Here is a 15,408-nt window from a genome sequence, read left to right on the forward strand (position 1 = left end):
TTAAGAGAGTAAAAGTTTCACCAAATGCTCACTTCCCTTTGCAAATGGACTTGATTGAGACAGAGACTTTCAACCTGTGATTTATACTTCCCAGGGATCAGAGTGGACCTGATATGTTGGAATTCCAAAATGAACTCTCAAAATTAGACCTAACTTTAGGAAGCCTGTCTACAAATATTAATAGACTATCCTCAGATGCTTGTGCTCTGCTGCTGAGAACTTGTGTTTGTGTCTAGACATGTTGCCTCTGCATTTGGCTAAAGCTTAAGATTTGCAATTGGAGCTCAGTGATAGAGTGCCTACTTAGCATGTGGGAGGCCTTCCTTCCATTCAGTCCCCAGCTTGCATGCACAAGCACCCATACAAAAATAAACAAACAAAAAACCAAAAAACTTGCAATCAACTATCTAAAATTAGTTCTGGATTAATGTATGATTCATGCTGACTCAAGATAATGGGTTTCCACCATTTGACCCAGCTATCCCACTCTTGTGTCTATAGCCAGAGAACTTAAAATCAGTATACTCAATGATGCAGCCGCATCAATGTTTATAGCAGCTCAATTCACAATAGCTAAACCGTGGAACCAAACTAGATGCCCTTCAGTGGATGAATGGATAAAGAAACTGTGGTGTACATACACAATGGAATATTACTTAGCATTAAAAGAGAATAAAATTATGGCATTGTAGGTAAATGGATGGAATTGGAGAATATCATGTTAACCAAAGTAAGCCAATCCCCCCAAACCAAAGGCTGAATGTTTTCTGTCATAAGTGGATGCTGATCCATAATGGGGGTTGGGGGGAACATGGGAAGAATGGAGGAACTTTGGACAGAGGGGAGTTAGGGAAGGGGAGGGGGCACCAGGGTAGGAAAGATAGTGGAATGAGATGGGCATCATTACCCTAGATACATGTATGATGGCACAAATGATGTTACTACATTGTATATGACTAGAGAAAGGAAAAGTTGTGCTCCATTTGTGTATAGTGCATCAAAATGCATTCTGCTGTCATGTATAATTAATTGGAACAAATAAAAAATAATGGCAAAGCACTTTTGAATAAAAATCTATAATATCTTTGAAAATAAAACTTCAAATATTTTGTTACTTTTTAGAAAAAAGAAACGTTTACAAGACAGGCACATGCTTGTAATCCCCACGTATTTGAAAAGAAGAGGCAGGAAAATTGCAAGTTCAAGGTCAGGTGGGCAACTTAGGGAGACCCTGTCTCAGCATTAAAAAAGGTGTGGTGGGGTAATTGGGGATAAAGCTCAGTGGCAGAACACTTGCCTAGCATGTGTGACGCCCTGGGTTTGATCTCATGTACTATAAACAAACAAACACCTCCCCCCACCACACAAACAAATTGACAATTGGAAAGTTGTGAAGGTACCAGAATTCTTGAGAAAAGTCTCTTGGGAAGATCAGCCACATGTCCCTCAAGGTTTTCATGAAGCCTTGATCCACACAGTAAGTCAGTTTTCTGGTGAAAGGGATTTTCAAGGAATCATATTGTATAAATTGGTAAATATATGCCCCCAACTACTGTTCAGTGTGTATGTGTGTGAGGGAAAAAAAGCTTCTACAACTAATAGCAGATGTTAAATGTAATATAAATTGGATTAGAATAAAATGGGAAAATAGGAGCTTGAGCCAGACCCTAGGTGAGATGATCTGGGAAGGATAAGAAAGAGAGGCAGAAATCAGCTGCCAATTAGATAAAGTTGAACTAGTTGAAGTACAGAAGGTGAAATTATAAATAGTCTTGTACATAGTAAATATTCAATAAATATTTGTTTTGACTGAAAAAAAAAAAAGATAATGGATTCCTCTTCATCCTGCTTCCATTCAAGGCTGTGATCCCTTGAAACATACACAGAGCCCATTTGTTTTCCAATAAAAATGGGCAAAAGGAAGAAAATTTAATAGAAAACTTACTGTTCAAGAGAAGCCCTTGCTCTGATACGATGATAAACCCACTGTGGCCACCATGACAGAAGCCTGTATCCCAACTGAGGCCACCTGCACTTAGCTGATGTTACAGTTCACACGGGACTCCAGCTTTTGTTGTGACATCTGACAGACATGGTCATAAAAGCTTCACCTCCTACTTCTAGGGCTTTCCTGAGACCAGCTTACCACCAAAGTATTCCTCCATCAGCTGTAAAAGTGTGAAAATGTATTGTGATCTATTGTCTTGTTGGATATCATTAAACAAGAGATTTAGCATTAAGTAAACCAACTTCTTTCCCGCTCCTTCTCCTCTCCTTCCTTGCTCTGTCTCTCTTCCTTCTTTCTCTGTCTTCCACATGAATTTGCTAGACTTTCTATGTCAAAGTTGTCACATTCTGTCTCTGGGCTGTAAAGCGGTTGGATTGCCTCCCCACTTCATCTTACCTCCCCATGGAATGAAAATGACACTTTAAGATACTTCTGTAACTAAGTTGCAGATCACAAAGCCCAATCTTCCAAAGGAAGCCTGTCCCATTTAGGGTTAATAGCCCTGCATTTATTCCCAAATCCCCACATCTTGCAACTCAGAAACACTAGCATGAAGAATACCCTGATTGACTCAGGAAATATATTTTCCTGAGACCAGTGGTTTATAAAATTTATTCTCTGATTGGCGGGTCTCTTGAACAGTTGTTTGTCATAATCAGATTTGGAAACCATCTATCTCCTTCCAAGTGATGATTGCACTGTGACCTCTGGCTCTAAGCATGCAGCTGGTCTGGGCAGAGCAGATCTCGGCAATGAATGAAAACCAGAGCTGTCTTATCAAATAGTGGCAGGACTCGTTTTGTTTAACAGTGCTGGAAATTAGTTTTTCAGGCACTGATCTTGACAGGTCAGCTGTCAAAAGTGGGTGTCTGTGGCCATAAATTCATTGATCTCATAAACAAAACTCTGTCTGCAAAATACAAGGGGAAATCAGAGTAGACGCACTTATGTACAAATCAAATGGTCTGGAGCTGTATGACTAAGTGTCAGGACTTCTTTGAGCTAAAGGTTTTTCTGGCTTCCCATTTATCAAGCCTATCAGCCTCATTGGGCTTCACTGACTGAAACATTTTCCTCAGCGTTCAGAGTGGGCAGCACTGGGCACCCTGGGTCTTGGTGTTGGTTGGCTGCAAGGTTGAGAATACATTTAAAGCTTTTTGTTTGGTTTTGTTTGAATTTCCACTGGATTCTCTCATTTGAACTATATTTTTCTCTATCCTGGTCTTATGTTTTGGGTGCTCAGAGGGATGGCCTCTTCCAGAAATGACCAAGGCTTACCATGCTGTTCTGAAGATTTGGGTAAGAACATGCAGCTTTGTAGAAATAGGGAGAATAGCTCAGCCCCGGGGTTCTCAGATTCAGCCTGATGTGAGGGAATAATAAACTTTCCTGTCTAACATGAAGGATCCCGAATCCTGGAACACAGTTGTACTTTGATGTGTTCGAAAGGCAGAATTTGAGTTTCACTTTGAAGTGTTTCTTCTTTCTTTGTCAGGGTACAGAATGCCTAAAGGCCAGGGAGAGAGAAGTTGGTATTAAAAGAAAAGAAAACAAAAAACCTTTAAGTCCTAAGTACTTTAAGACCAAAAGATAAGGATGATAACAGGCTTGGAGGATTTTTTTTTTTCCTCTTATGAAGTTCCACTTTGATTTAAATGGTCTTATTGCATTAGGGTTGTGTGAATGTTAACTAAAATGTTTTGGTGCCATCTCTCTTTCTTAGTGGAGGAACATTGCTTGTTTTCATGAACTTGGGCCTCAGTTGTAGATGCTTCCCTGTCTCCCAACCCAACAGGGTCTGGGACTCTACACCAGCTTGGAGAGGTCTTAGAATATGAGACAGTGGTCAAACTAGCAATATGCCTTTTCTAGAAGATGAATGTCCCCTATCCACAGCTTCTTGGAGCAAGAGCACAGATTTACTTGGTTCTCTCAGATGGGCCCTGACTCACCGACAGATGATTTGACTCTGACTGCTCCTTTGACATTCAGTCCTCAGTCATAAAAGTGCATGTGGTAGGGTTTCGCTTAATCACCTATGCTGGTTATTTTTATCAAAAGCTCATTTTCCTTCCTGCTAAAGTAGTGAAAAAAACCTATTAAAAGTAAGAAGAGCACAAAGAAGGTAATGATGATTATTTATAATTCCTCCATTTATATGTAATACATATAAACGTGTATCACATTTTAATGTATCTTCTCCCATTTTTATCAATGCTTTTTTTTTGATAAGCATAATTAAGGTCATGTTGTATGCACAGTATTATATTTTACTCTGTTATTAGTTTTATAACCTGATTCTTTACTACATGATTCTTAATTAAGTTCTTTTTATAATAGATTATTTCAAAATGATTTTTTCCTTTGAGCCCCTCAACTTAATAGGCAGGGAAGATATTTGTATTCCATTTTAGGGATAAGAAAATGGAATCTGAGTGAAGTTTATTGTATTGAACAAACATTTGTTCACTTCCTTCTGTTTCAAGCTCTATGCTGTCAAGTGGGCGGTGGGAGGTCATTTACGTAAATGGTGAGAACAACCAGAACACAGCTACTGACTAATTCCACAACACTCAGCTTCCCATCTTTTTGCCCAAATGTAGATCAGTTATAGAAGTTGATCTTAGTGATGAGAAAGAACATGGTGTCTGAGGCAAGGTTGTAACACTGAGATGGGAATTACCAAGAACGTGAGACACTGGACAGCTCATGGTCCCAGAGAATAGGGCAAGAAACCCAGGTTTGACAGCTGGCTCAGAGACATAGGCTCAGACTACAAGCCTCTGGAGATCATGTCTGTTGCAGCTTTGCATAAATCGTGGAGATTGGGCCAAACATTCATTAGTGGTGATGAATACATCATCCTAAAGTATGATACATTAGTATCAGTAACAGTGGAGACTGCATGTGGAGTGTATGGATATGTTAGTATCTTAACAACAGAGGAAACTGGACATTCTCTGTACAACTTCTACAACTTTTCTGTAAATATGAAACTTTTCTAAGTGAAGGCTTATTTTTAAAATGAATAAAAATGTACCAGATCCAGAAGAAGAGAAATAGCATTGTAGGCAGAAGGAACCAGATGCAAAGATCAGGAAGAAACACAATTTGCATGAAAAAGGATAGGGAATTTACTGTGGCTACTAAACAGAAGTGGAGCTGAGGGAGTGGGCTCTGGAATAAGACAGTCTTACTTAAGGTCAAGCTTACAAGTATTAGGGTTTATTCTGTAGGAAATGTTAATCAACATTATTCATGTTTGAGCTTCTTTATTGTAAAGGTACTGGCACTTTGGAGAATGGGGCAGATGAGAGAAAGTTTGGGAATAATGAGACTGATAAGAAGACTGTTGCAAGTGTCAAGGGTAAAGATGTCTCTGCCTGGAGTCAGGCAGTGGTTAGAAGCAGACAGTGAAAGGGGAGGCATTGAGAGGCTGTGCTATTGTCACAGTTGAGCCAAAACCACAGCAGCACATGACTTCCCAATTTCTCCTTCCTGTCTCTATATTCTATTCTCCTGCCTAATTACAATCCCAGTAGACATACAATAGAGCCTGACTAATCAAGGCCAAACAGAGCTCCATACCAGGTGCTTATTGAAGCCACGGGCACAGAGTTAAGATGCCCTTTCACCATACTGGGGAGGTTTGGCAAAAGATGTAGGAATCCATCTCAGACTAGAATAGAATATCCAGTGTTTGGAATTAACACATCATCATTAGGACAAGATTGCCTGCTCCCATCAAAACTGTTAGGGTTGAGATGGTCAAGGGGACCTTTACAACTCCACCCATACTCAGAAGAAATAAAGGCCACACATCAGGGTTAAGCAGCCCCGGTGCCCAAGTGAAGCAGTTATGGGGATGCAGATGCAGGCAGCAAGAATACACACCCATCCCTGTTTCAAGCTCTATGCTGTCACCCATAGAACATAGAGAATCAATCCCTTGACTGTATTTTCTTAATTTTTCCTTTTTTATTTTTGGAATGGGGATTGAATCTAGGGGCACTTTGCTGCTCAGCTACACCCTCAGCCCTTAGCACTTTTTAAAAAATGTATTATTATTATTATTATTTTTTTTTATTTTGAGACAGTTGCTGAGGCTGGCCCTGAATTTGAATTAGTGATCCTCCTGAACAGCTGGGATTTCAGGTGTGTGCCACCATGTCTAGTTACCTCTTCCTTTTTTTTTTTTTTTTCAAACCAGCTGTAATCCAGCTATAGGAATCAACTCTGTGTCCTAGTGCTATTTACTGAGACTTAATGGAGAAATAGCCATAATATTTCCTTCTCACTATTCTATGGTCCAGAAAATGTAACATTGGTATCTTTGATGCCTTTGATTAGAATTCTGGGTAGGTCTTGCTCTTCCCTGTAGTGACACCCAAACTAATTAGTTGTGGTCAGGGGCTTTCAGAGTACATGGCCATGCTCTTAACTAAATTATTTATTCACCACTGCCCACTCTATTGTTTAGGATAGAGTGGATCTTAGTGGGTATTGTCCAAAGAGACATCGGGAGAGTCCATGTTTCTTTTAAACTGGCTCCAGAACTCTGTATCTCATTCTAATGATTTGCTTTAGACCTCGGAGTTATAGCATCTTCCAGATGGAATCTTCAGTTTCTAGAGCTGTGATCTCTTAGGGCTCAGTGCTCAGCTCCTGCTGAAGTATCAGGACTGTGGTTAATTCTGGGAGAGTAGGAGTGTCTTTAAGTGGAGCTATGGTGTCTCTTCTAGGGCCCCAGGAAGCACAGCTCCATGAACAGGTCTATCCTCTTCTCTGGTTAATCAGGGTTCCTGAGGTCATTCCTGATGAAGAGTAGGTTCTGCTGAAGACATCCTGATATATTAAAGGACTCCTTGTTACATAAATGGTGGCCCATGGATCATCATCAATAGCAATAGCAACGGCATCACCTGGGAACTTGTTAGAATGAACAATCTCAAGCTCTAGAATCAGAAAGTGTGTGTAGAATTCCTGGATGATTTGTGTGCACACTATAGTTTGAGAATTACTTCTTTAATCAATAGCAGTGGCTCAAAAATCTTGGCTGTGTATTAGGATCACCTGGGGGACTAAAATATCCATATCTAGCCCACTACAAACCAATTAAATCAGAATCTCTGGAGGTGGAGCCCAGCTTTCAGAATGTTTAAAAAGCCCCTGAGAGATCTTAATATACAGTCAAGCTAGAGCCCCATGGACCAAGAAGAAGCATATCAGGATCACTGAGAAAGCATTAATAGTCCCCATACCCAGGGCCTGGGGTTCTGATTTAGTTGATGTGAGATAGGGCTGCACTTTTTACAGCTCTCCAATTAACAACTTGAGAATCATTGACCAGATAAAGGTTTGGTCATTGTTGCCCAGGCTCTGCAGGAACACAGGGAAGGGAAGCAATCCCAAGAACACCTGTGTCTCCTCTGATGTTCCTAATGCAGAGCAGAGTCTTCTCCATCTAGTTAGAGTGCCACTGTGAGATACATCCAGTTATTGAAGACACCCTGCAGCCTCAGGAGGTTATGGAAGTCCAGAGAATTTACACAGCTTCTACCTGGGTAGCAGGGAAAGTGATGTTATTTGCAGTATAGCAAAATCAGGCAGGGAGTTCTTGTCCCTGTTTGCAGTAGATACCAGGATACAAGGCAAGCTATTCACTTGGGTCATTGTTATTTATACAACCGATGGGCCTCATCCTGCCCATGTTGGTGGAAATGACTGAACTTAAGTGTCCCAGTGGCTTAAGAAAGTGAAAGGAATAGTGAAAGAAGAGGATACTTTGAGGGAGACACAGTGACATGGCCTCCATGGGTGGACAGAATAAAATTAGATATGCCATTTGGTCTAGACGCGAGTTCTGTTACATCTCAATAGATGGTTTAAGATGGCTCTGGGTCTCTAGGAAGCACAGAGGGCTGCTGTCTTCTTACTGCCTGATTTATATTCCAGTTTGGGAGGAGCTCCTAAGGTGTGCCTAGGTGCCTGTTCCATCCCTCATGATCCCCTTTTTCATTCACAGCTGGCGACGTGGGACTCGGAAAAGGGCCTGAACGGTAGCCTGCAGGAAAGGCCCATGGGCAGCCGTCTCCAAGGACTGACTCTCAAAGTGGTGACTGTCTTGGTAGGATCATGGGGATGTGCTGGGAGCTCTGCTGTCCAGGCTTTTGAGTCTCTGGCTGCTCTCTGTCTAATGTGGGGTTTGGGAAGAAGAAGGGCATATTGAGGAGTGGCCTTTTGTTTCCTAAGGCTGTCACTCAAATAACTATATGAGTGATGAAGGGAGGAATAGTGTAGGAGCTTCTCCCCTGGGACTTCTGAACTCCCTACAGGAGTTCTCTGAGTTGCTCTGGAGAATGATCACTCTTGCAGATCTGCTGCTGGGCTCTGGAGAACTCCTGGCTGCTACACTTGTCCTTGGATATAAGCTAGATTTTTACCTACTGCTGCTCCTTAGGAGAGCTTTGCTGGTAGCCAGAGTCCCCAGAAAGATACTGGGAGGAGGACATTCTTCTAGCACCCCAAACCTCTGATGTGCCCACATGGTTTATAATCAAAATGGTTCATTAGTTGCATTTTTTTTTATATATAGTTGTCCTGGAATCTGAGACTTTACATTTGTAAGAGACCTTAGAATCATCTTCCTTTCAACTTCTATTTTTGCTTTTTTAGAACTGTGGAGATATTTTACACTTGTTCCTTTTTAGCTGAGCCAGACCTGGTCCACATCTTCCCCTCTGTCCCAGTAGGGGACAGAAATCTATGGCAGCAGCCTTTCTGCATTCCCTGTATGCACACCAGAAATAAGCCTTATGTCCAATTTTTTTTTTCTACAAAACTAACTTAATAAATTATATTCTTTGGGGCTGTTTGCCAAAAGCCCCTTCTTGTTTAGTCTCACACAAGACAGAAAAGGGTGGGGCTGATGTGTTTTCCAGATGCCCATCTGCCCCACATGATCCAGCATGCAATATGTGGGTGTAAGCTCAGCATGACTTTGGACTCAGGATGGGAAATTTTGAATCCTATCCTACTTTGACTCATATGACCTTGGCCTGTTCATCATCTATTTTCTAGTATGATCTGATAGATATAATGCTGTCTTCTCTCAATCTAATGTCACAGAACTTTATTGCTATGTCTTATCCTGGATGAAAACTGTCACATTTCTTGTGTGACTCCCATAGAATTATGGTATTTCCTAAGAACAGAGTCCTGGTTCAGCGTGAATGTTATAAATGAAGGAATGAAACACCCTATGTTATTCTGGGAGCTGGGGATTTGTGCAGAGCCTAAGATGACATACACAGGACAATTAAATTTCTACTGCTCCATGTTGTCCTTCGCATTGGAGTGATTATCCACTGTACCTTGACCGTCCACAAACTGTTTTAGAATAGGGCAGAGGAGTTTAGCCTTTAGATAGAAATTGGTAAATACTAGCATTCTATTATTATCATTATTAGTGCTGGGAATGAACCCAGGGCTTTCTACATGCTAAGCATGTACTCTATCACCAAGCTACACCCCTAGCCCCAATATTAGCATTCTAAAGTTATGATTGGTGTCTCTAACAATACCATGGAAGTATATGTTAGTGGACCCATTATTTAATTGAAGAACATTCATCTTATTGTCCTCAGGAAGAGCCTTTTGTGATGGTGGCTGAGAATATCCTTGGACAGCCCAAGCGCTATAAAGGGTTCTCCATAGATGTCCTGGATGCATTGGCCAAGGCCCTGGGCTTCAAATATGAGATTTACCAGGCTCCTGACGGCAGGTACGGTCACCAGCTCCATAACACCTCCTGGAATGGAATGATCGGGGAGCTCATCAGCAAGGTAGGTCCCCAAAACAGGTCCATGAAGAGCAGCACTCTAGTGTCTCTGGGGAAATATCATAACCTGCCCCATGATACAGTTGGACCTTTGGGACGAACTAAACAGTTGCCATTATTCACTCACTGACAGCTTCTCTTTCTCCCCACCCTCCCTGTTATACCTCTTTCTGCCTTCTCATTCCCTAGCACTCTCTTTTCCCTCCCGCCCTTTGCTCTCATTCCTTTGAATTCTATCCACTACAATACAACTGCTCTGTAACACACCCTTCAAGAAACCCACCCTTACACTTGAGCTGAAGTAGAAACTTAGCTCTTCCCTGTGGGTGTTAGTGAGTACTTATCCTCCTATTCCTCATAGACCACGTGCACATGAATGTGTAAGTTTTCATGTGTGAATGAGTGTGTGCATGTGTCTACATTGCTAAATGTCGGTGGTATGGCATTCTCCAGCATCTTCTCCTTACCTCCCTTGACTTGCTGGGCTTCATTCCAGTGCCCATTCCCATGCATCTTGTTAGCATCTTATAGACCACCTGCTGTCTCCAACACGGTGGCCATAACTTATTGTCCTGACTGGGAGCTTTACTTCTAAAACATAAGATCTTTGCTTTTTTTAAAAAAAAAAAAAATTGGTTCTTTTTAGTTATACGTGACAGTAGAATCCATTTTGATATAATTATAAAAGGCATGAGATGAATATATCTTGCTCTAATTTATACCCCAGTACCTCTCTTTCCCCTCCCCTCTCCCCATTCCCTGCTTCCTTTTCTCTGTTGAGGATCTTTGATTTCTAAGCCTACAAATCTCTCCAATTTCTCTTGATCTTTTTTGAAAACAAATTTATTGTGACAGAATTTAGATACTTTAAATTTCTCCATTTTAAATGTATAATTCAATGATGTTTACTAAATGTGTTGAGTTGTGTAACTGCCACCATAATCTAGTTTTAGAGAATTTCCATTACCCCATTGCACTCTTTCATACCTATTTACAGTTTGTGCCTAGACAAACCTCAGTCTACTCACTTTCTCTGTAAAGTTGCCATTGGGACCATTACATATAAGTACAGGCATATCATACATGGTCCTTTGCTTCTGTTTCTTTTCACTTGGCCTGAGTATTTGAGGTACATCCTTCCCTGAAGTTTCTGTGCCTTTCTGATATTGCAGCCATCTTGCCTCATGTATCCTTCATGGCTGATCATATAAAGCTCTTTGATAACTCTCCCTTGTACTTCCCTGTGTTCTTGATTTCTTATTGCACCCAAATCCCAGATTAACTTTATTATCTACCTTCTTGACTTGGACATCCAGGTTTCTGCATGCAATTGAAGAAGAATATCACAAATCTGTCCAGATTCAGTATGTGCGATCTCAAACCCAGCTGGGCCTTTACCCCCTTGCTTGTCTTTTGCTGGATCCCTTGCTTATGTCCCTCAGAGAATGGGACCTTTTTCTTCAAACTACCTAATAATTTTCTGTCCTTTTCAACTAAAAACAAGTAAAGATTGTACTCCCTGCTCCAACATTGGGGAAAGAAATTAAGACTTCTGGACATGGAATTCTTCTTCTATTTCCTATGCACATCTGCAGGTATCTTCTCTCTCCTGTCTGGGGAGGGGATATCTCTCCCTTGTTAAGGATCAACCCCTCCACCCATGTCATATGAGTTGATTTCCTTATGCCTCTTCTAAACCTTGTTTCATAAATTAGTTTTTCTCCTTCTCATATTGGAAACTACCCTGCTCTCCTAAACCTCCTTCTCAGTTGTTAAATATGTTCCAAACTCTCATAGTCCTAAAAGAAATTGCTGGATTTGGGGTTTTGGATAAGAGAGGCAAGAACCAGACATACTCTCACATAGTTATCTCCAACATTTTTTCCCTCTAGATTTTTCTTGGATTTCAGTTCAGGATCTTAGTATATCTTCCCCTCTAGCCCCTATGTTAAGACATACAAATACTCATGCACATTTCCTTGACTTGAGCATGTAGGTTGGATTGATGGTCATAACTAGTCTTTCCAAAACACACCTGCTTCTACTGATGCCAAGATTAGGATGCTGACTATGACAATTGTGCCTTTCAGGGCTTGTGCAATCAAAATGGGATTCTAGGTCCCCTTGTCACCTGCCATTCACTCATGTTGGTGGCATGGGCTCTTAACTTCCAACAAAGCAGGCAGCTTCACCTTTAGTTTGGTTCCATCTTAATACAGACTTGTCTATTTTGAAAATGAAGGCTTTTTTTTGGAAAGCAAAAGTCTTAGAAGGTAATTTTCAAGCCACAGTATGATGTGCTCAGAGATACCCTTCATAACATGGCTTTACTCCAGTAAGGATCGGCCCATGTGGCTGCAGGCCTTGAGGTAAGGATGGTGGGGGATGGACATATGTACTTTATACCTCTGTTCTTGGAGGATTTTACCTTCTGGTGTAGAGTCTGTATATAAAACAATCAGGGACTGATAAGTTTGTGACATTCAACGTAGTGGTACAACTCACCGAATAAAGAGATCAGGGTGGAATAAAGGCGTTAGGAGAGGTTTGGGAAATGGGGTATGCATATGGCCTTGCTGTAGGGAGGATATGCAGACAAGTCTAAAAGAAGATAGAAAGGTCTTCTGGGTAGAAGGTAGAAGGAGATACAAGCAAATAAAAGAGGTCAAGTTTGCTAAGGGAAATGATAAGAAAGTGAAGAAACATGACAACTCAGAAGAATGAGGGTGCTTTAATGGGCTCTATTCCCCAGAAAAACTTCCTAGGAGTTTTAAGTCTGGGGACAGAAATTTGTGAGGTGAAGGAGGTAATAGATAATGCAGTGTTGGAATTTCCTTCCCATCTCCAAAGTCCCAGGGTGTCAGCTCTCAAATCTATTTCCCCTGAACAGAACCACTTCAAGGGCAGAGGATGGACCTTAATGTAGGATGGAACCCCACAGTGAGCTCAGGATTGCCCTCTGATGAGCTGTTTTGCCTTTCAGAGGGCAGACTTGGCCATCTCTGCCATCACCATCACCCCGGAAAGGGAGAGCGTTGTGGATTTCAGCAAGCGGTACATGGACTACTCGGTGGGGATTTTGATTAAGAAGCCCGAGGAGAAAATCAGCATCTTCTCCCTTTTTGCACCATTTGATTTTGCGGTGTGGGCCTGCATCGCAGCAGCCATTCCTGTGGTTGGTGTGTTGATATTTGTGTTGAACCGGATACAGGCCGTGAGGGCTCAGAGTGCTACCCAGCCTCGACCTTCCGCTTCTGCCACCCTGCACAGTGCCATCTGGATCGTCTATGGAGCCTTTGTCCAGCAAGGTACCTTCTCGGCTTCCTGATGTCTTCCAGGGGCCTGGAAGAACTTATCCATTGGCAAACTGTTGAGATGCATTTCACCAGTCCTTTTAAATGCAATCTTATTTAAGCTCTCTAGGACAGTGCTAATACCTTGCTGCACCCAATTCCTCTAAGTAATATCAGATAGAAATTAAATGAAATGACAAGAAGGAACTCAACTTCAAGTCCTGATTCTCCACTTTAGATAAAATTAACTTTGGAGTTCTGCTTTGCACTTTTTCCCCCTCCTACATTAGATTGATTGCTATGCACATGAGGCTGTCAAATGAAATTCTGAAGCTTGCTTAAATTTGAAGCCTTAATGGAAAAAAAAAATCACAGTTGTGTTGCAATCATTTAAGCAGTACTCCAGCCATTCTTGAGATATGAAGTCTCCGATCTTTGAGAGGTCTGGATAGCACTTCTATCCAGCAGTGAGTTATAGGATTTTGCAATTTCGACTGGAAACGACAAATTGCAAAGTTCTTAATGTAAGTCTTGGCCCTGTTTGTACCATGGCAAAAGCTTTGCAAGGTTATATAAGGAGAATAGGCAGGGAGAAGCTTTCTTTTGCTATCACCTAAGGGACCAAAGAGAAATAATTGGCCTCAAAGAGGCAGCTTCTTACTGAAAGTTACATGCAATGATTTCTGAGAATCCTAGGAAAAAAAAAATCATCTAGCGAGGGCTGAATATTAATAAAAGTGATATGGTATATCTCATTTCTCTGGTTTAAAAGAAAGCTGGGAACCCTCCAGGTTGGAAGTAATTCTATATTTACAGAATTCCTAGAGTCTGCTCTATGTGACTTTGAAATTGCAAAGGGACCTCACAGGTTTCAGCCCTGGAAGTGCTTTCCACTGTGAGGCAGAATCTTCTAACTGGAAGATTTTGATGTTCAGAATTCTATCCTTGGTGTTTTGACAAACTTCCCATCACTAGAGGCCAATCCTAACTTTTCTGTCTTTTGTGGTCCTCTGTCCCTTTCTAAGATTGGTGGCTCTAGGATCCTTTCCTAAAAGGAAATGCCCAGCTGGCAGTCACTCCCCTGATCCCCAGAGCATCATCAGTACCAGTCTGTGTCCCTGGCCACAGGGGGGAGCATCTCCCTGGATATGGGAGTCAGCGTGGAAGCACTGGCCAATCCACTCTGCCTGCCTCCTGCAGGTGGGGAATCTTCGGTGAACTCCGTGGCCATGCGCATCGTGATGGGCAGCTGGTGGCTCTTCACCCTCATCGTGTGCTCCTCCTACACAGCCAATCTTGCTGCCTTTCTCACAGTGTCCAGGATGGACAATCCTATAAGGTAAGTCTGTTCTTCCTCAATCTGGGAGCATCCGCTCTGAAATGCCTTAAAAGCTTATAACTCTGTTGAGGGTAGCCTTGTGTCATAGAGAACCTGGAGGCAGAGGTAGACTCAGATTCCAAAACGGCAATTGGATGATCAGAATATATAGTGCATGAGAAGAGCTTCTTTCTAGTATTTTATTTCTGCACACTTACATAAATGTATAAAATCATGAAATAATATCTGAACATTTAAATACTGCTTACAAAACTAATAAATCAAAACATTAAAATTATCAAATTAAATTTCCTCAGACATTTAAACATTGATTGCAAACTCATTTAATCAAAAATTTTACCAACATTTAGTTAAAATTAATTAAAATCACAAGTCTAATATATTTTTCAAATATTCAAACATCTTAAATTAGAACACTTATTTTTGCTTACATTCACAAAATTATTATTCAAATTGGCTAAATTTTCCCTCCGTTTTTCTTACAAAATGTTAAAACTATGGCATAAAAGAATGAATTTAATATACTGAAATAACACTTGGAAATGATTTTATTTTATGATCAGATTCCCAAATATTGTGTTAATTACAAAGAACTTGGAAAGTGAATGTGCATTAGATACGTGGTTGCCAAATGACTATAGGAAGTGACCTTTTCTGCATTTTACTGGGTTCAATATTGGCTTCAATAATATCTCTCGCTTGAGCCCTGTTGTGGTTTTCAGAGTTCCTGCCTTTTGTAGCATCTCCTTGAATCCATCATATGTGATTTAATGCTGTCCTTGCTGTCATCACACTGGTTCTTTGGATGGGCAGCTTTATCAAGTCACCCATACTCACTGGCTTCTATGGCTCCCAACTGCCTATTTAAAAGAGTTCAAATTCCTAGATTATGATTTGATAACCAATATGATATTATATTTTATTTGAT

At 41.1% G+C, this 15,408-nt stretch overlaps 1 protein-coding gene across 3 annotated transcripts in view; it reads left to right on the forward strand.

Annotated features, from left to right (window-relative positions):
- The window catches only part of Grid1 (glutamate ionotropic receptor delta type subunit 1), a 702,171-nt gene that overhangs the window by 580,640 nt on the left and 106,123 nt on the right, over positions 1–15,408 (forward strand). For 2 of the 3 annotated variants that reach the window (XM_078038864.1, XM_078038852.1), the window contains exons 9-12: positions 8,034–8,135; positions 9,655–9,852; positions 12,832–13,156; positions 14,342–14,480. In XM_078038864.1, the coding sequence (XP_077894990.1) occupies positions 8,034–8,135; positions 9,655–9,852; positions 12,832–13,156; positions 14,342–14,480 (764 nt within the window). The remainder of the gene's footprint in view (positions 1–8,033; positions 8,136–9,654; positions 9,853–12,831; positions 13,157–14,341; positions 14,481–15,408) is intronic. The other variant, XM_078038861.1, reaches the window with a different exon arrangement.

Source organism: Ictidomys tridecemlineatus, chromosome 1 (assembly GCF_052094955.1).
Source record: "Ictidomys tridecemlineatus isolate mIctTri1 chromosome 1, mIctTri1.hap1, whole genome shotgun sequence".
Lineage (NCBI taxonomy): Eukaryota > Metazoa > Chordata > Mammalia > Rodentia > Sciuridae > Ictidomys > Ictidomys tridecemlineatus.